Source organism: Pundamilia nyererei, unplaced genomic scaffold (genome assembly GCF_000239375.1).
Source record: "Pundamilia nyererei isolate P.nyererei 1_Seehausen unplaced genomic scaffold, PunNye1.0 scaffold00035, whole genome shotgun sequence".
In the NCBI taxonomy this organism is placed as follows: domain Eukaryota; kingdom Metazoa; phylum Chordata; class Actinopteri; order Cichliformes; family Cichlidae; genus Pundamilia; species Pundamilia nyererei.
This window is the reverse complement of record NW_005187436.1, coordinates 2,823,126-2,843,646: the sequence shown is the minus strand read 5'-3', so window position 1 is coordinate 2,843,646 and position 20,521 is coordinate 2,823,126. Positions and strand designations below refer to the sequence as shown.

Sequence of the window (20,521 nt, the reverse complement as noted above, 5' to 3'; positions counted from 1 at the left end):
GTGACAACCACACACTAGTTTCGGTTTTTTCCGTAATTCGTACTGCTTTTGCATGGAAAAAAAAAGAAGCCACCCTTGCTCCACCCTCCCCCACGCACCCACCCCATTTTTTATGTTAAATTACCCCAACAGACCGAGGGCACATTGAACACAGAACATTAAAGAAATCCAGATGCATCGTATGTCTGTTTTACAAACACATACAAATACTTAATATACAATGCATTAGTAAATCTTCCATCCTCAGTGAAATAAAAAAGAAAAAGTAGATTTAACACTAACAGAAAATGAAGAAATGTGGACTTTCTGTTAGGTATTTTTTGTTTGTTTAGTTCTTTTTTTCTTTTTTTTTGCTCAACCAGAAAAATCAAAACAATGTGCAGGAGAACACTTCTGTAATATCGTCCGCGAGCATTTGTCGACCAACGAGAAGCGACGTTCCCAGTTATGTTTCCGAAATGACGTGAGGGGTGACGTGTACACTCTAAACAGACCATCTACACATCGGAACCCTTCAACAACAACCCACGTGAAAAAGAATGAACAACACATGAAGAGAGAGAGTTTGAGAAAAAAAAACAAAACCAAACATTTTAAGCATGAGCGAGCGACAATTCCCCCTCATGTACAAAATACATTGTCACTTCAGTACACATCTGGAAAAACCACAAAAACAACAACAAAAAAGGACAATCAAAACCATGTATGCATTTTGTTACACCGAGAGGCACTCAGTGTGATACGTTGTGTATTATTGCAAGCATATTCTTACTGATATTTGCTACAGAGTCGAGAGAAAAGAAAAAGGTCAACTTTGTCTTCAAATGGCAATCCTCTCGTGTACATTTTAACACTTCAGTGTGGTGCAAAAGGCTTGTGCCACTGGTTCTGGAGAAACCGCTGCTTCAGGATCAGGATAGTCTTATAATGGGGAATAACAAAAGCATACACCGAGGCTCTGTAAAATGAAATCCAAGCACCACTTCCCTGCATCAGGTGAAGAACAATGCAGACACGGGGAGGTAAATAGTATCTTAAAACCTGACAAACTAACTAGCCTCAGTGAGTGTTTTTTTCTTTACAATCACACAAAGGAAAAAGGACAAAAAAATCCAATACTGCTGTTTCAGTTTGAATATTATAATTCTTCCACAAACCAGAGAAGCGACCTTAATAAGCTTGTTAATTCGCAGATACTAGCTTTGATATAAGTCAGAAGGAAATAAGTGCCTTATCCCAAGTCTAGCACACTGATACAGGTACTGGCTGGGTAATTTTACCACTATCATTTTCATTTTCATTATTATCATTATCATTATTATCATTATTCGTTGAGTCCTAATATCAATAATACATTAATATGCGATGAAATCAATGAACTAATAGGGCGGCCTGGCTTAGGAATCAATACTTGGTTCACAAAATTAACTTACCTAGCACCACACATCAGGGCAACACAAAATAAATGTCAGCACGCCCTATCGCTATCAAACTAATCCTAAAGGAGGGAAGCAAAGTAGAAACAGAGTTATCGTACAATATGATGTCATTGATAAACAGATAATTTTTTTTTTTCCACTGGGTAGGCCTTAGTAGCAGTATTTTCCTCTTACCCTATACAGACAGAAGTTACAAAGCTACCTTTATACATGTGATCAATAATAATATTAAATATGGTGAATAAACAGCAGAGAATGAGGGAGAGAGAGTGAGAAAATAAGATATACAGCACACAGGCCGTGTCAAGTTCTTAGTTCTCCACCTGGGAACAGAACTGGTCAAATGTACAGATGAAACATTAAAAAAAAAAGAGAAAACATCCACAAAATCAGCACAAAAATAAAACCGAACCCAATGGCGATAAATAAGAGGTGTATTTACATGCAGATGTTCAAAGACTTATTATGCACAAAAGAATGAAAAATAATACACAGACATATATTATTGCTTGACATTCGATTATGGCTAAAAGTTGCTTTTCATTGTTTTGTCTCGTTATTTTTAAACTATATTCTTAAACGTAACTTTAATCATAAAGTCTTATCACCTGTGCTTTGGAAAATGGGTTTTGTTAAAATGCGACGACTGACTCACAATTCTGGGCGACACACCGGCAACCTCAAGCGTGACATAACGCCGGTCTTCACAATTTACGGTCGAAGACGCAATCTACAGTGCACATTTTGGCTCGGTTCATTTCAATTTAGGCTTGGACCAACAAACTGATAGCGAAGAATTTTTTCTTTTGAGACCCGTGAATTGTCGAAGGCGTTATGTCATGCTTTTGAAAATCTACAACTATTATGGATGGATCGAGCTCAGCATTCCTCAAAACCTTTGCTTCTTTTTTGTTAGAAAATGTAAAAAAAAGAAAGAAAAAAAGATCAAAACCTCTTCATCCACATGACCCTGTTCCTCTGTAATTATTAAAGCCTTGTCTGGGTTTTTTTTTAAATATTCACATACTGTGAGAACAGACAGACACACACACACGCACACACTATTGCTTTTTACAGACAACAGAGCAGAGACAAAAGGACCAGCACATTTTACTGTATACTATACACTGATTGAATAGCACAAGTAGCATCGATCCCTCGCTTAAAGTGGGATATCTCGAATGAGAATATACAGAAAGACATCACTTTTCAGGCCCGTGTAAAGGCGTAGTTTATAGTTATACACAAGCATCTGTGTGTTTGGTGACCGTTTCCTGCAATCTTCCCTCTATCGGAACCTTAAGAAGATTAAAAAATAGAGTGATGGGGCTTTATTACTTCTTTTTGTTCAGAAAAAGAGTAAACGAAAATCAACTGTATGAATAAAGTCAATTGAAAAAAGATGATGGCTGCACTGTAGAGACCCGTAATTATAACACAAGGCATATTGCTTGTTATACATTGTAGAGCACATTACCAGCTACTCGACTAAAATGAAAAACAAAACACATTTTATGAGATAAGAACCCCTTTTTAGTGGTAGACCTTAGGCTGACCATGTTTGACAGAATATTGTTTACGTGATCACATAACGTTTGAAGAAGAAATAATAATCTTCAAGAAACAAACAAACAAAATGAAAAGAATTGACAAAGAATCAGCCAAATCTCAATTTTCTCATTATTTTCTAACAAAATGTTCAGTGTGCTACGCCAAAAAAAAAACAATAATTAAAAATAAAATAGAAAAAGTTCAGCCAAGCTCCTCTCATCATTTGAGTGCTTTTTAAAGATTTCCAAAAAAATCTCATAAATTCACCAAAAAAACGAAAAAAAAGTTAATGAAATGCTCCGCGACTCCAGAGGAAAGCGAGCCGTTTCTTCGGTCTACCTGTTACCTCCCTGAGCGTTCGCACCTAATCCTTTTTTCTGCTCTTGCCGGGCCGCCGGGCCTCTCAACACCGGATTGTCTAGCAGTGTTCCAGACTGGGTTTCTTTTGCTTTGAGACTGAGGTTTTCTAGTCGTACAGGGCTTGTGCATATCCAAAATAGCATTGGATCGTTAACAGATATTATTACTTAGGTACAGCATATTTACTAACAACCCAAAACACAACAGATTTAGTATTGCATAAGAATATTTGGTTTCCTAACAAAGAGGGTTATTATTCATAAAGACCCTGATGACACCGTTTTAAACCAAAACAGATATTTTTTTTTAAAAATTATTTTGTGTGCGTGAAAGAAATATGCCGTGTACTGAAAAACTACACTTTGTAAATGCGATGGGGTTTGATGGGTTTTTCTTTTACAAAGAAGATTTGCTTTCATTAATCGACTTGGCTGGAGGCCCTTTAAGGACACCAATAATGTGAAATTCTGAACAACTGTGATGAATTTTCAAATCGGAATTTTCAACCACTTCTCATGGAACGTCCCTGAAAAAAAAAAAGAGAGAACGATAGAAAGAAAAAATATCTACTAAACTATAAATCTAATGAATTCAAACAGAAAAGCACAGAAGAAACTCTTCCCTGAGGGGTGACAGCGCAAGGCATTAACGCCTCGCGCAAATTGCACGGTAGAGGAATGATAGTGTGCAAACAAAAGGAAAACAACAACAAACAAACAAACAAACAAAAAGACAAAACAACTGGATTCAATGTTACAGACAGACTGGTGACAGATGTGTTAACATGCTTTGTCGGGTTTCTAAAGGGATATCATTTTTTTCTAGTCTTTTCTCTTTTTTTGTTCTTTTTTTTTTTTTTGTTCTTAACGATTTTTCTAAAAGCCGCTACTGAGATTGCTGGAATGTCTTAGGAATCCATTCTACATTACAGACGAGTAGACTGGAAAAGCGGAAGCAACGACTATTGTTTGGCACATCCAGGGTTGTTTCTTTTTTTTCTACCACTTTACTACCACACTGACAAAAAAGACGCACTCAACAAAAACAGAAGCACAACAACAAAGCATTCTGAAAATAGCACTTGTCCTACCATTTTTATGCTTCTCCCCTAATCATACGAACAACGGCTAGTCTAATTATTGCAGGGATATAGTTAAGTGCTACCTGACATCTTTTTCTCTCCCTCGTTCTCTTTCGTGAGTTTATTAACCAAAACAAGTTACAAAAATAGAAGCTTTACAACCAGACAAGGCTTTGAATATTCACTTTCCCTTCACTGTTTCTTCTGTGTCCTGTCGTGGCGTTGCCGGGCTGAGACTGCGGTGAGAAGGCAGATAAAGACGCTGAAAATGTTCTTACAGAGGCTCGTAAATGTGCTTTTTAGGTTAGACCCCGGGGTCTCTTGCCATTAGGCTGTTAACTCGCTTGCTGTATCTTTATCTTCCACTAGATGGAACAATTGGATTAGAGACTGCATGTGAGTTTCCCAGTCCAACCACATGGCTATTTGGGTTGATTTATAGCCTTAAAGAAAAATGTACAGATTTTCACAGTACAATGAGAAGCAAATGTTTAGTAAAAAAAAATAAATCCCCAAAATCTGTCACCCGAGCACACCTCAGTTTTCTTGTATTTTCAAAAACTTGAAACAGATGCCATGAAATCCAGATCTGTTCACAACAAAAACAAAACATCACCGCGAGGTTGTTTTCTTTTGTTTTTTTGTATTATTTTTTATGTTTGTGCATGCTCCCCTCAGAGGAGTATCACAGCTACATTTTGACAGGCGTCGCACTGGCAGTTGTTGCGAAAACAAGCGACGGAGTGTCTTTAACCTGCCTTCTCATCCACGCCTCTTTTGTTCGCCAACCGGCAGCCACGCCAGCCACCCTAACAGACATCCCGTACGCTTCCAGTAGACCAGTAACATCTGCAGCTCCCGGGACTAACCTCTGCATCCATGATTCAACTTGTATTTCTTGTGCACATGCAACACATCACTAGGTAAATATACAAGTCTTAAATTAAAGAACGGTGTAAATAAAAGTGCCTTATCAATTCAACAATTAAGAATGGTCTAACTACTAATATCATACATGTTATTTAAAATAGATTCTATAAACATTACTTTTTTCTGTATAGTAAGTACTTATGACCATATACCCTGTAGTACATTATAAAACAGGTGGAATGGACCCTTTTCATTGTATTGGCGCCCTGTGCTTCTCCAGGGCACCTGTCCAGAGAAGGATTAATAGCAGATGGCCTTACATGGTTTCACTATGCAACAATGGTGGATGGAGTCTTTGACAACTTAAATCATTGCGTTTTCATTAGAATTACCAGAATTCTAGGTTTCTTTTTTTCCCTCTCTCTTTTAAACGATTGTCCACAGAGAAGTGCCGATTGCAACGCCATGCCAATGGAACCTCCCTCGAAGTCGCCGTGAGTTTTCATCCCAAGCACTGCGTCATCCCAAACGATACGGCTTGAGCACAAGAGAAAAGAGGCTGAACTTGACCAAAGTGTGCGCGTTTATCTTTTTTTGTTTGTTGTTGTTGTCACTTTTTCTGCGTAAAAAGGTGACAGCTTTGATCATGGAAAGAAAGCAGAACTGTTACGGGAGTGTAACCTGGGAAATAATACTGATGTGGTCATCCTCTAAATGAAGAGGTCTTCAGTTTTTCTTTTCTTTTTCTTCAAAGGTGTCTCATTAATTGTTCATAATGATTAGAAGCCAGGTGTGCAGATTAAAAAAAAAAAAAAGGGAGAATGATAGGGGGTGATGCAGTTAATCAAGTGAAAACAACCACGAATGAAGAGAATTGGGTTAGAAAAGCGCATAAGAGGGTCAAGTTCAACCAAACAGAAATGATTTGTTCCTATCTCCTCTTCATGTCCCGTGGGGTGTCGGGTCCCACAATTCTTACAAAGAGAACTAGATTCAATATGGTAAACCTTGACAATCAACTCCCCAAGCCCTACCCTCCAATGTAAAAGAAGAAGTTGAACAGCGTGCCATCTGTCCGCTCTGGTGTGTGCAGGGCACCAGTAAAGTGTCTCAGATTCCTCCTCCACATTCCCCTACGGTGGGCACACTGGCACCTGGCAGGGTTGCTACCCGTCAACGGGCATGGACTGCTCAAAGTCTGATCCAAACAGCTCCTTGTATAACGGGGGGAAGTGGGCACGCACAATGTCTGGGTATATTGCTTTGAAAGCTGTAAGCTTCTCTGTATGCCTACTGCACAGCGCCCGCAGTGTCGACACTTTGCATATCAACTGTGGAGAGAGAGGAGACAGGCTGTTTAGATTCACAGGGAGGCAAGGACATGGAGCAATGGTAGTGAAAAACATTCCTCCCTACAGTGTATTCCGTCTCACACAGGGGCAAACAGACTTGTAAATATTGAGACAAGCGCTCAGGCACAAGGAAAACTTGACACTTTATATTAAGGAGCCGGTGTAGCTGATAACAAAGCATATACTGATAAAAGAGGTATTTCATGTCACATTATGAATGTTTCCTCCGAAATCTGGGTTCATTTAATCTACTGGGGTTAAAAATGTTTCAAGGCCAGTGGATAAAGATCCTAAGCAGTGTAAGATTAAATTGCTACAACAGCAGGGAATTCCAGCTTTCGGGGATAACGGATGAAGTGTGTTCTGTATGCACTGTACCTTTGTAAGTATACCGTCCTCTCTGTGGTTCTTCTGCAGGACGTGCTGGAGGGCCAGTTGGATCTTCTGCTGGAGTTTTTCCACCTTCACCTTCTCCTGCAGCCAGGACCGGTCTGGAAGGAAAATAGTCACATCTTTATGTGGCTGTAAAACACATGTGGGGCTCTTCAAAGCCAAACACAATTCTTGAAATGCAAGATTTTAATTATCAGAAAAAAATAGGACTGCAACAGTGTGTTCATTATTGTGGTGAATGTATGTTTGCCTTTTTTCCCCCCTCTCTTTGCACCGTGAATGACACCTACCAGCAGACATCAACACAAAGGCGGAGAACAGGGCGATCTCATCCTCAGACAGGTGCATAGAACACAAGTTTTTCCCAAACTCGAAGACGGAGCTGATCAAGTCGTCACAGCCTGCCGCAGCAAAGGACAGAGAGAGGGGGCTTAGGATATGGAAGACCAAAGAACAACATTCACTCTTGATCTTTATTGGGAGAGAGGCACACGGGGAGGGGAGAGGAAAGGGGGAGAAATGAAAAAGAGCGGCGTGCTGACAGCACATGGGAGCGTCTTAAGCAGAACAGGCAATGCTTTTACTGAGTTTTGCCTCCCAGACGAGTCACTTTTGGCAGTTGGGTGGCGTTATGCAAGCCAAAATGAGGTCACTATTGAGGCTTTTAGTTAAATCAATTATCGGAGATAGAGAGAGACAGGCGGATGCCACGGCAGCTCGGGAAGCCCATCACTCTGCCTCCCCCACTGTGGACCTCTCGGCACAGAATTCATAGGACACTGGTATAGTACACACACATGCTCACTCGTATACAAACACAATGATAGTGAATGCAAACTCACAATGAGAAACAGAATTCTCCACTTTTTCAGCCACTATGGGATGCATTTACATTTTTTTTTTTTGTCAAAAGGTAGCTGGAAAAATCCACGGCGGGACATCTTAGCAGTAATATGGCAGTCTGACACAAATTCTATTTGCTTTCGCCTGAGATGTTTTATGTCAGGCTATCAATGATAGTTTTGATAGCACTCTCCCTAAAGACACTCCGTCTGGCTTTATTTATTCCACAGTTACAGGAGCCATATGCAGCAGAGCCTCACTAAGATCTCTGTTCTACCATAAATAACTGCTGAAAAGACAGCAATGCCAGGTGAGGAAGGGATGAGTGTTTGCTTCGAGGCGTTCAGCATTGTGCAGAACAGAACAGCAGACTCTAATTTTGGCTGTTACAACAAAGAAAGGAGTAATACACTGTAAAAAAAACAAAAAAAAAACAACTAAACACACTCACACAAACACAGCAGCACAAAAATACACACATGCACAGTCATTCAAATGCATGAGTGCACACGCGCGCACACACGTGCCTAAACCCACTCCACTTACCTAATGACTTGAACACATCAGGTCCAGCATATTTTCCATCAAAATACACTGTGTTGTTTTGCGTGTCAAAGGCACGGCACATTCTGACAAACACAACTTCCAGAGAGCCTGTGGAGACAGACAGGAATAAGATGCTGAATCTGAGCTTTGTTATTTCTGTTTTTTTCCTTTATCCCAACAGTTACACATCAGTCAGCCATGCAAAACACATGATTTAGCTTTGTGCTAATCTTCTACAATATGACTAACACAACCACTTTGAAATAAAGAAGCCTGCTGTCAGAGTGAAGAAAAAAAAAAAGCCTCTGCAGATGAAAACATCATCGACAGAAGGCTATTCTTCCATAATGACATGCCTGATAAAAAATTGTACTCCATTCATTGGTGACAGTGCTTATTCATTCAACCTTTATTTAGATAGATAGGTGTTTATTGTGTTGTATAATTTGCACCACTCTGTGGGAGTGGATAAGAGGATCAAGAAAATGTAACTGAAGCCATTATTGCCTCCAAGGGAGATGCTACTGTTTTAAAATGTCATGTCTGACAAGGGATCTCGCTCTGTATTTCGTTACTCGTATGGGCTGTGCTAATGTAAAGAAACACCCAGGGAAGGACCCGGGAGAGCTGTTTGTTTGCTGGATATGAGGTAGATGTGTGTCTGTATTTGTCTATAAATATAGGTGACTGTGTGCAAAGAGCCATAGCAGGGTTATATATACACAATTCTGTGAGTGCATCCTCTTAAGAGAAGTTTAAACAGACATCGCTGGTGCTTGAGAAAAGGAGAGAGAAATGGCGGCAGGCATGATAGGTATTATCTGAGCTCGGGAACACATGACTTATCTAATGCTGTGTCTGCCTTTGTTATGTATGTAATGAACGGAGCCAAACGGGGAGAGACAGAGACGGTGAGGGAAAGCAGGCGGGGTGGGGTCTCCTCTCTGTGACACTGTCTGTGCCTGTGAAGAAGAGGGCTTTGTGCAGTCAGGTCAGCTACGCCCTTGTGACAATGCCAGAGGAGAGGGGTGGAGGGGCTGGTAGTGGTGGGTGAGTTTGACGGCAACAGGCCATGTTGACAAGCTGTCATACCTGCTTTCAGCAGCACTATCTGATCGTTCTGACACAGCTCCATGAAGCCGTCGATGCGCTTGGCAAACTCCACCACATACTGAATGGCCTCTGTTATTTTGATAGCGCACAGCTGCCACATGACTTCCCGGGGCTAAGAACAGATAGGACAGAGAATGGGTTATCTACTTTAAAACAATGATTCTGATTACTGTAACTGCTGTGGAGACCCAGAAAGGCACAGCGGTGGTAAAGATACCTTGTTCTGGTAGCTCTCCACCTCCTCTTGCAGGAAAGCCTGCCAGGTCATCTGCTGCAGCTCCTCTCTCAGATACTGACATGTCTCCATGTGTGACTTAGAAATGTTCTGGGCCAGGTGTTCTGAAACACAAGCAGTCACAAAGACGGAAGATCACAGTTGAGATTCGAATGTTTCTCACAAGGCTATGTGAAAGTGAAGACCTCACTGATGAAATATGCCACAGGAAAAGAAGATTTATTTACTGAGCCTTCGTGAAGGAGGAGAGGCGGATACGCGTGGGCTTTTTTTGACTGGGAAAAGGCTTGTTGACATTTCCTTTTACTGCCTGCAGGAAGCTCATAGCTTAAGGTTGAGGGAAAGCCAATCTAGTTATGACACAAATGCATGGAAAGGAGGAGGGGTGCCACGTTACTCACTGAAACAAAGGTCACATTTTCTCTGAGAGAAATATTGAGTATAAGAATTTAAATGGTTTTGAAAACACATCTGTTAAAAGGAGTTCCTAGGCACAGGGGAGCCTAAAAAAATGATTTCCCCAGACGCCTGCCCTGCTGGATCCTGATTGGCCCTAATTAATGGAAACTAATTACAAAAAAGAGGCTCTTTTAATGAGTGTTGGAGATGAGTCTCCAACCTCCTGCTATTTTAAGCAACCTTTGTGTCGTTTGCCCCACGGTTGAGTTGTTCCCCCCCTCTCCTTCATTTTGCTGTCTCCTTTTGCCTTTTGCCTCTCCCTCTCTCTCGCTGCTGCTCCTTACCTAGTTCAGCCATGGACACGGTGGGGGAGGTTTCTCCATTGGTGAAGGAGCAGTAGGGGAAGAAGCCAGAGCCTGGGGCAAAGTCGCAGATGGGCTCCGGCTTGATGCCGTTGATGTCCAGGCCTGACTGGTCAGGAGATGGTTGAATGTCCAGGTAGAAGCTGCTGACAGCCGAGTCTGGTTTGCTGCCATCAGGAGTATGACCGTCCATGTAGCCGCTGAGGTCATCGTGAAGCTCCGTGAGGCCACTGGCAGAGAGGCCGTAGCTAGGTGTGAGTGGCTCCGCCTCCCCAGGCTGTTGTTGGTGGTCACGTTGCTGCTGCTGCAGCCGGTGCTTCTGGACCTCAGCGTATAGGCTGTCTCGCTGCTTCTTTGACATCCGACCAAACTTCACTGCTGTAATTAGCAGGACAAGACAAGTGTGAGACTAACAAAACACTCAGAATTGGTGGCACTTTCTATGAAGGATCTTTGCATCAAGTAAAATAAATGTACTAAGTTTAATTTACTTATTGTATTCACAGTCAAGTGATTGTGAACCACTACTAGTTTTACTAGCGGGTTGGGCGTACATAGAATATCACTGTTTTTTGAGAATCAGTGTTTTATCAAAGCACTCTCCCCCAAATGCCTTACATTAAAGTAACCAATTAAATAATGAAATAAATAAATATATTGTTAGTTATCTACCAGTTTTGATCTGATTTGTACTGTTTTGATTTGCTGTAATTTACAGTCGAGCCACTTTCTCCCCTCTCCTGTGCTCTCGGTTTCACCATATGCATGCTGTGTCAGGCAAAAGCTTGCCTACACTCAAGCTGAAGAAAACTTGCATTCATTTCAACACTTCCCCAAAGCAGTCCATCTAGGAGAAAACACTCAATCCGATTATTTTTTCAAACCTAGTAAAAGATTTTAAATTATATGGCATTCTCTTTTGCCTCATCTTTAAGTATACTGACACTTGTCTCTAGGAAATACAGTGGAATTGCACAGACTGAGTTTTCTCACACGTTTGGGAATTTTTTGGGAAGAAATTAAAGTCTTAGGCAATTTAATTACCCTTCATCTATAAACTGTGCTTTACTATCAGAAAGCAGCACACCATATATTTTAGCCACGGGTTATTCCCATTAATTTACAACATATTTTTATCTAGGGGGGGGGGGATCAGCATTAATTATATTGATTTAGAGATTATTATGAGCAGCTTCACAAATGCAGAGGTAAAGGTGGAAAGGAACCAGAAAAGCTTATCAGACAATCAAACAGCCCAAGTGTCTGCCTCCCACCTTAAGGTTTCCAGACTAAACATTGGTTCTGTGAATGAGACTTCTTGGCCGGTGTTCTGGGGGCCTGGCAATAAGTCAGCCGGTCACAGTGTGTGTATGTGTGTGTGTATGCACAGTGGAAAGTGAGTGGAACAGCAGAGGAGAGTTCGGGCAGATGGGCTCTGGTGTGTTCAGTGAAGGTAAGAGTCACCTTCTACTGTCCAGAGTGTGTGTTTATACATGAGTGTGTCTTCATACGTGCATGTAATAATGTATACTGGATAGCTGCGCACACGGTGCTAATGCACTTCTGTGTTAATTTAATAAGTGTGCATGTGTGTCTATGAAGTTGTACCAGTCTCTTTGCTTGTACTCCGTTCAAGTTTTCACTTGTCTGTGCACATCCCTCTGTGCCATTTACAGAAAAATGGCATGGCTCTGCTCTGTTCTGATAGAATCTCTTAAGCCCAGTCTAGTTTGGACCAGCCTGGCACAGCAGGAGCCCCTCTGCACACACCCCCACCTGTGTGATCCCATTACTGCATCTCAGCTGCAGCAGGACTAATGACAACCTCTAACAACCTTGTATTTCATCAAACCTAGTTTCTATCACAGCAACAAATTAGGCCCACAGACATAGTGCTCACCTACTACTGGCAGAGAATGAGCATGAAGCTTAACATGCTCTCGTGCCAAGAATTCCTTTGGAAATGTCTGTTGTACCCCTTTGAGAATAACGACATTATCTCATCTCATTCCTACAGATTTTCTTTGTCTCTCCAGCGAGATTCAAATACACAGCTGCTAAAAGATATAGACTGACTTGATAATGTAAATTGGAGCTGCTTCTCAGTAAGTTTGATATTTTCACTGCCACAAGGAAGCTCTTTTTGCTCCCTTTACGGGGAGGTCAGTGTCCAACAGTTTCCCTGAAGCATCGATCCAAAGGCGGTTTAGCGGAGCACACGTTTGCCCACACAGGAGCCTGAACCGGGGCTCTTCACATCTCACCACTCACCATGCCACCCTGCTAAATCCACCCACTTGCTTCTCCTCTTCCATAGAGGACTTACCATCTCGTGACATGCCCACTGCCAGGCACTTCTGCAGCCGGCAGTGCTGGCAGCGGTTGCGGCTTGTGCGGTCGATCAAGCAGTTCTTCTGACGGGGACAGGAGTAAGCTGCATTGCTCTGCTGACTCCTCCTGAAAAAGCCCTGCATTAAACAGAGGACAGACAAGGAAACAGCTCGGGTTACTGGAAAAACTTGTGTGAGTGAAGTCGTGTTTTCATCTCGAAGGATCAATTCATGCCCCATGTCAATAGCATAGCCGTAGCTCAGGTTGTAGAGAGGTTTGTCTGCTAATCATATGGGTTCAATCGCTAATGTGCTCGACATGCTGAAGCTTCCTCGCGAAAGTCACTGAACTCCAAGTTGCTTCAGATGTGTGTGCGTGAATAACAAACATGTAAAATGCTTTATAGAACCAGTAAGGTTAAAAGGTGCTCTGTAAAAAGTGATCTGTTTACCACTGTGCTTAACATATTACTCATTGACCGTGACTGTTTCCAAGTGGTGTTTTTTTTAAATTATTAATATGAAATTGATACATAACAATACTACCGTGACTATATTTTCTACTGTAGTATCTTAGGAGTGCTGCATTTCAACCGTGAGTACAGCATGAGGGTGTTGTGTTTGGGTAGGAATGATAACAGTGGATGGTTATTAGTGTTGATTAACGCAGCACTGGCATGCGCGGTGTTAAAGGATTGTGAATGCACACCGACCGGATTCCTCATCCTTTGACTTAATGAATTGATTCCAGCACATCATTAACATGCCCCACTCTACTGCTCCATACACATATGTCTTAATTAGCTGCTCATTGGCTGTTTAATTACAAGAAAACAGCTGACAGCTGCCAAGTTGCTTTATAATAGAAGCCATTATGGAAACCGACTAAAACTGCCAGTGACAAGCAGCACTCTTTAATAATGCTATGATTTATGGTCCAAACTTTTGTACTCGCACATATCATTAAAGGCCTCTCTGCCTGGACTAATTAGCAGTCATTAAAGATAGATTTCAGCAGTTTATTCTTTAGTGTTTTGTCCCTGCAAGCTCCTATGTGAGGGAGAAGAGTGCAGGAAAGGAAACTCTCTCTGTCCCTCTCTTGTCTGCCTCTCTCTCCTTCACACACACACACGCACACACACACACGTGCACATATATAACCAGGAGCAAACAGCAAAGGTGCAGGCTGGCTGAGGAATGCTAATGATGTGCCTGGTGACAAGCATGGGGACAAGAATACACTCTAAGCACAAAATTCCTCTCACTGTGAATGGTTGGTGCATTTGAAACAGTACAAAAGGTGGCTTCAATAGAAGCAACACACTGTAGCAAACAGCCAACAATCTGCTATAATTCAAAGCACTGTGCTTTTGATCATTTTATTTCAAGAAGAGCAGGCTGCAGCAAAAGCAAAAACAGCAAAAGACACGTCCCTGGGAGGGAAAGGCAAAGCAAGGCAGAGGAATGACTTTGTCCTACTAATTGTGGTTTTCTGTGATGTCCTCTGCGGTGCTTGACCACTTTAATGATCACACTCCGCGTGTCTTTGCTTTGCAGTCCCTCTCCAAATCGTCGCAAAACTTCAGCAACATTTTCAAGTGTATTTTTTCCTCGCAAGCAACTTTCGGCACTTCCCCGGCGTTCCCAGTCTTTCCTCTTTGAGCTCTTCTGTCCCTTTGCGTGCACGCAGGCACACTACCTCCCTTGGCACAAACGGGTTCGGTCTCTTGATGCTTACCTTACAGCCTTCACATGTTATCACGCCGTAATGGATGCCTGATGATTTGTCTCCACAGATCTTGCAGGGAATTATTTCGATTTGAGCTGCGGAGAAGAAAAGGAAACGAAAGAAGAAGAAAAAAAAATAAATAAAAACGTTGCTGTCACAAGTCACCGTACAACACCCTCACCATGGATCCATGTCGGTACATGAAAGAGCACCGTGCTTCTAAAAACATCTCATCCGATGGCTTTTGAATCTTCACTTCCACAGAGCATTAGCTGAATATTTACCGATTTGTAATGTGTGTCTGTGTGTGTGTGTGTGTCTGTGTGTAAGCAAGGAGGCCATTTTAACTCCTTACAAGCAGCAATGTAAACAGAGTGTCATTTTGGATCCTAAACACAACCTCTAGAAGAAAAGTTACCCATAATCCTTAATGTACAACAGGAGCACTAATATTGGCCTTGTATTACGGCAATGACTCATTTAGCCACACGAGGAGATGTTTTCCTCGCTGGAAAACTTGACTTCATGAAGCCTCGTATATATTTCAGAACCATAAAAAACCCAGGAGTAAATCCACCGTGGCCACAAAGAATCATAACATGCCCGCTGTGCTGCAGGGAGCTGTGGCAGCGACTGCATGTGCACCTCTGTATACGCTACAGAAAAAGGGTTCAGTTGCGGTTTGGCTGTGGTGTTGTGCTGTTGACAGGCCTGTGATTCACCCGCCTTAAGAGGACAAAAGCAACGAGGGGACAGGCCTCATCCATCGTTGGCCTTCTCCTCAGGAGCCGACCACAGGGCAACACAGCAGAACAGACAGAACACACAGACATCAGAGACACAGAACTCCCAGCTCGTCCCACTGCTTTCAGCTTTATCACTGCAGCCACTGATGCTACCATCCCTCTCCACCTCCACCCCCACCCCACTCCAGAGATCTCTATCTCAAAGCCCTCCTCCACATCTCTAGCATCTCAGTCCCGCCATCCCAACAGTGCACTACAGCGCCAGACAAACGCCACTATCTGATCTAAATCGAGGAAAGATCACCGCAGGATATTTTCTCACAATCTAATGGTTTTTGGGATTTTTTTTTTAACTAACCAACCTGGAGCCAGCCAATCACGGTGCAATGAGTTGTTGCAGCACAAGTCTATACCAATTAGTGGAGGAATATTATGATTTGTCTTGCAGGGATGAAATAGAAATTATAATATTTTAAAATATAGTGGCACGTTCACAGTGTCAAAGTATTACATCAGCCTCACCCCTCTAACAAGGCCTAACTGTCTACTACAATGCCTCAGGTCTCTTCTAAAGACAAGGAGCTTTAAATATCCCCTTCAACACCTAAACAACCAGCCTCTTTAAACTAGTTTGATCACATCAAAAGTACTTTTGTGGGGTTCAATCCAGAGATCCCTGCCCATTTTAATCAGCTGCCTACGAGCCTATAATGTGTCATGTGGATAATGTCCTTGTCCCGGAGGCATGCCCGGGAGAGGCCCTTAACACACAGACTCTAATCCACTAACCCGGGAGCCACACTCTATTCATTCAGGAATCTGTCTGTTCTCCTCGCACTGCTGGAGTCAACAAGACCAGCCATGTTTACTTGGAATTAGCCTACATTTTAGCAAAACGAACAAAAGGGAGTGGTGGAACATGCACAATTAATTCTCCTCCAGACAACACCTCCTGTGATTTGCGATTCTCACATACAATAGAGGGCACTGCACCTCATCGGCCCGGATTAGAGTGAAATCCAGGCAGGAGGCGGGCTTTGACAACCTAACTGAGAGGGTTAATTCATAATTAATCTTCTCCTTACTGTGCACAGTTACTTGTTATTTCATTTAGGTCTATCTCTGTATGAGTGCACTCTATTGTTTGTTTTTGTGTTCTCCCCGCATGAGCATTAGCAGTGCAGTGTGTTTCGACTCCTTTAGCATTTTCAGCCTCATTACTTACATAATTTGTTCTGACATGCACTCACAACAACTGAAGCGTGCTGTAATTATGACTAGCTGCGGTTATGACGAACTAAAGGTTGTAGCAGCAGGCCCCAGCCATTGGGTGGCAGTGCAGGGCTGTAGCTATGGTTGTCTTGCCAAGTTAAGCCAAGCTTCCACCCACCCTATCCAGCCCACAGGCTTTTGGCTCTGAGCTCCAGCCTCTGATAGCTTCAGGCTTAGGCTGCTGCTAGCTTCCCCCACCCCCACAGCATAGCTGTGAGATGCCTTCATCTCTCCTGAAGAAGCGGAGCTGGCTGGGCGCTCACTCAGGCCTGACAGAGGCTGTGCCACATCAGGTGAAAGCAGTGGGAGTATAGACACAGGGGTGCCAGGCTAGGCAGGGCATACATTCACACAAGCATGCCTCACATAGCCCTATCTGCAGCATGAAGGCCCTGAGTGCACACAGTCTCACTAGCTAACACTCTTCTCCCTCCACCGCTGCACAAGCCCCTAGATGTTCAGTGCACTCAACAATAAAAAGGGTTTGTCTCTGGACCAGCTGAGACAGGCTCCATAGCTTCTTGTAGGAGAAAAGACATCACTTCGAACATATAGTTATTTCCACGCTAGGCTGAGCTGCTTTCATAAAGAAAGGGGTCAAGGAGAAGAAATGAGCAATGGCACAACGGAGATCAAATACACCATGAAGTCACCTAAATCATCAGTCAATATTTGCCCCTTTGAGTGACTGGTCATGAGGCCCCTAAGCCACACTTCAGACAACTGAGGATGATTTGAACTGAATTCACAGAGGGGACCCAATCAAACAGAAAGGCCTACACTTATAAGCACTCCCAATCTGGCAGTCAATATCTATTGACATGAGCTGCGGTGTTAACTGCCTCTTGGTGTGAAACAGGCAGCTGCTGGCTCGCTTGAGCTTGACCAGTGCAGTGCCACTGATCCCATTCACCGCGCCTGCCTGCCTGCCTGCCTGCCTCTCTGCCTGCCACTTCCCTGTCAGCCAGCCTTGCCTGCTCTGTTTACGACATCAAAGCCAGGCACAGTTAGACAGGCAGTCATGCTAAAGTCCATCCCAGCAGCCTGCTGCTCCTCACAGCACTGTGAGATGGCCTCTGCACGCAGGACACTTCAGAGACACCTGCTGAGATGCCAAGATTACGTTTGAATCACACCACAACACAATCTTATCACGGATAAGACCATGAGGGTCGTACAGCGTCTCAGGACTGTATACAGCATTTGCAGCGAGGTGCGGGTGGGCTTGGGTGATAGGCATGGCAAAGAGAGCAGACAGTGAAACAGAATGTTAAAGCTTGTTCTTTGTCTGTCTGTGTCTGAGCAGTTCAAGGACACTGATTCACAACACTGGCAGGCCTTTTGAGAGGATGACGTGTCACTCAGAGCACATGTACAATGGGGCAGTGAGGCCTCCGTATGCTCACTCGGTGCCCTTCACTGTCTTCTTCACAGCCCTGAGATCATCAGCCCCTTTATTAAAACTTCAGCACACATTAACAAGGACCAGGAAACGATCATTCAACTTTGACCGCTCATAACAATTTACAAAGTCCACGCTAACAGTTTACCGAGGCTGCTTACTCGCTGCCTAACCACTGAGTAAGCAGCTATTAGCAGATAAAAACACATTCGCCTGCGTGATGCAAATTTAAATTAAAGATGTAAGGAATGATGCGCAAGATTCTATCAAGGTGAAGAATAAAATGACTGCTGATGAAAAGAACAAGTAAGTGTGCACTGAGAGGACCTGCTCATGGTATCAGATAGGGCTGCGCAATATGACCAAAATCTCATATCCCGATATAAGACATTTATCGTCCTGACAACGATATAAATCACACGTTTTTATATCGTCATCCGATATATATCGTTATATCGAACAGCCCTAGTATCAGATATAGACTGTATTCTTGTCAGATGTAAACAAACCATTAATTCAGGTAATTCCTCGTTTTTTTCTCTCCATATTATTCACTGTAGCATGCAGATAAAAAAAACAACCCATAGAGCAACTGAAAATCCTACAGGCTTGTGCCAACATGGAAAATCACTACTAGTCAAAATCTCCTGGCTGTTCCCACTGAACCCTTGGACTACTGACATAACGTTGACGGATTAAGATTATCCCTTACATTACAGACCCATGCCCGGGCCACCATCATAATGCTGAGAGCTTAACCCATTACTCGATTGGACCATTAAATCATTTTCCCATAGCCTTCATGTGATAGATGTGTAGAATAAATTAGGTTTGAAACCAAAGCTTCTACGCTGCTCCGTACGGGAATAAAATATTTCTTTTTGTTTTTTTGGGGGGCTCATTTACAACGTACACCACTCTGGGGAAAAAAACCCAACAAAAAAACCCCCAAACATTGGCTTCTCTATGTGTGACAGCCGTGTTGTGCTGACAGCTGTCAATGACAGAGTGACGCAAGCCAGCGGGCTCATGTCAGAGATTATGTAAGGAACTGGACAGGGCACAGCATTATGAGCAGATTAGCAAATTCTCTCCCACACATAACAAACTGTGCTAAGATATTATCTTTCTAAAATATTTAGCAACAAATCAAAACAAAAGCTTATGGGGATATCGGCTCCCAAGACAGTTATACAAAGCACATTTTCTTACAGAGCCTTCAAATGCGGTCAACACGCAAACACCAGAGGCACTGAACTGTCTGGCAAATGCGCACTAAGCAATGTTCCTCCATCATTATGCGTCTATTTATTTTCCTTACATGAACTTCCCATTTGGAAATGGAGATCAGCTGTCGGTTGATAAACAGAGTCTTCTCTGAACAGATTCCCGTAACAGTCAGATCGAGCTGTAGAGCGACGACAGCCTAACAAGAGATGGAATCAGAATTCTGCCTCTTTTTATCTGCCAGGGCTCGGCTGTCATGTGAAGTCACACAACACAATACTTTTTTATTCCCATTTATGCAGCAGAAGAAAGGTTATTTGAATGTCAGCGGCAAAGGACAGTCATGGCACGGAACACAGGCAGAATAGTATAAATGTGTTATTTGTTTAGGGATCGGAGGCAGTTGGCATATTACCATAGTGCTGTTCTAATGGCATTTACTGGTCGGCAGCACACACACATACACAAAAACAACCCACAAACCTGCAGACCTAAACTCTATATCATCACTGTGAAACAGCTTCTATTCAACCTATAAATATACACAAGTCATCAAAAATATTTGGACCAAAGGGATTAGCGTGAGGAAGGACATAATTGACACATTTTGATGTCTTTATGCTGAGTTTTGCTAATTCCCCCCAATCATTTAGCTGCCTAAGCTGTGATCCCACTTCACTAGAGACCAGCTATATCTGAAGACCTATTCCAGTTTCAAAAAAAGAAAAAAAGAGGGGGCTCTTTAAGCCCTTCCCTATTATTCCTTCATAGAAGTGCAGTGACTTTAGCAAAGCTCAGGTCTGGACCATTGCCCTGGGCTGCTTTTTGGATGAACTCAAGCATACATCTCTGTGTTTGTTTGTGTGTGTGTGTGTGTGTGTGTGTGTGAGGCCTATTAATATTTAACACTGCCCAACTCCAGATGCCTGTACAACACAGCAGTGCTTCTCTCTTCATGTATCTGCCTGTATTTACTTGACTGTTTTATTGAAGTGCATTCTGACACCCTCTATGAAGGGGGAGCAGGAGAGAGGGGAAGACGTATTCCCAAACCACAGCACAAGACATCTCTCTCCATGTCTCTTTCTCCACCGGCGTAACAGTAATTTGGGCACTAATTTATGTGTTGTTGTGACAAAGATTGAGGAGCTTCCTGACTGGGAGTCTGCTTTCCTGCACTCTAGGGGAAACAACAAAAGCCTGGGTTTACTGAGCAGACGAGCACCATGAAGGGTAGCATGTGTGCGGCGCTCTTTTCCCCTCCCTTGTCT

General features: G+C 42.8%; 1 protein-coding gene across 2 annotated transcripts in view; it reads right to left on the bottom strand.

Moving 5' to 3' along the window:
• Positions 1–346: 346 nt before the first annotated feature.
• The window catches only part of roraa (RAR-related orphan receptor A, paralog a), a 185,489-nt gene continuing 165,314 nt past the window's right edge, over positions 347–20,521 (bottom strand). For both annotated transcript variants that reach the window (XM_005729991.1, XM_005729992.1), the window contains 9 exons: positions 14,613–14,698; positions 12,871–13,012; positions 10,527–10,922; positions 9,766–9,887; positions 9,528–9,660; positions 8,436–8,543; positions 7,337–7,447; positions 7,032–7,144; positions 347–6,632 (listed from right to left, as the gene is read on the bottom strand). In XM_005729991.1, coding sequence (XP_005730048.1) covers positions 6,468–6,632; positions 7,032–7,144; positions 7,337–7,447; positions 8,436–8,543; positions 9,528–9,660; positions 9,766–9,887; positions 10,527–10,922; positions 12,871–13,012; positions 14,613–14,698 — 1,376 coding nt within the window. In that variant the 3' untranslated portion in view covers positions 347–6,467. The remainder of the gene's footprint in view (positions 6,633–7,031; positions 7,145–7,336; positions 7,448–8,435; positions 8,544–9,527; positions 9,661–9,765; positions 9,888–10,526; positions 10,923–12,870; positions 13,013–14,612; positions 14,699–20,521) is intronic.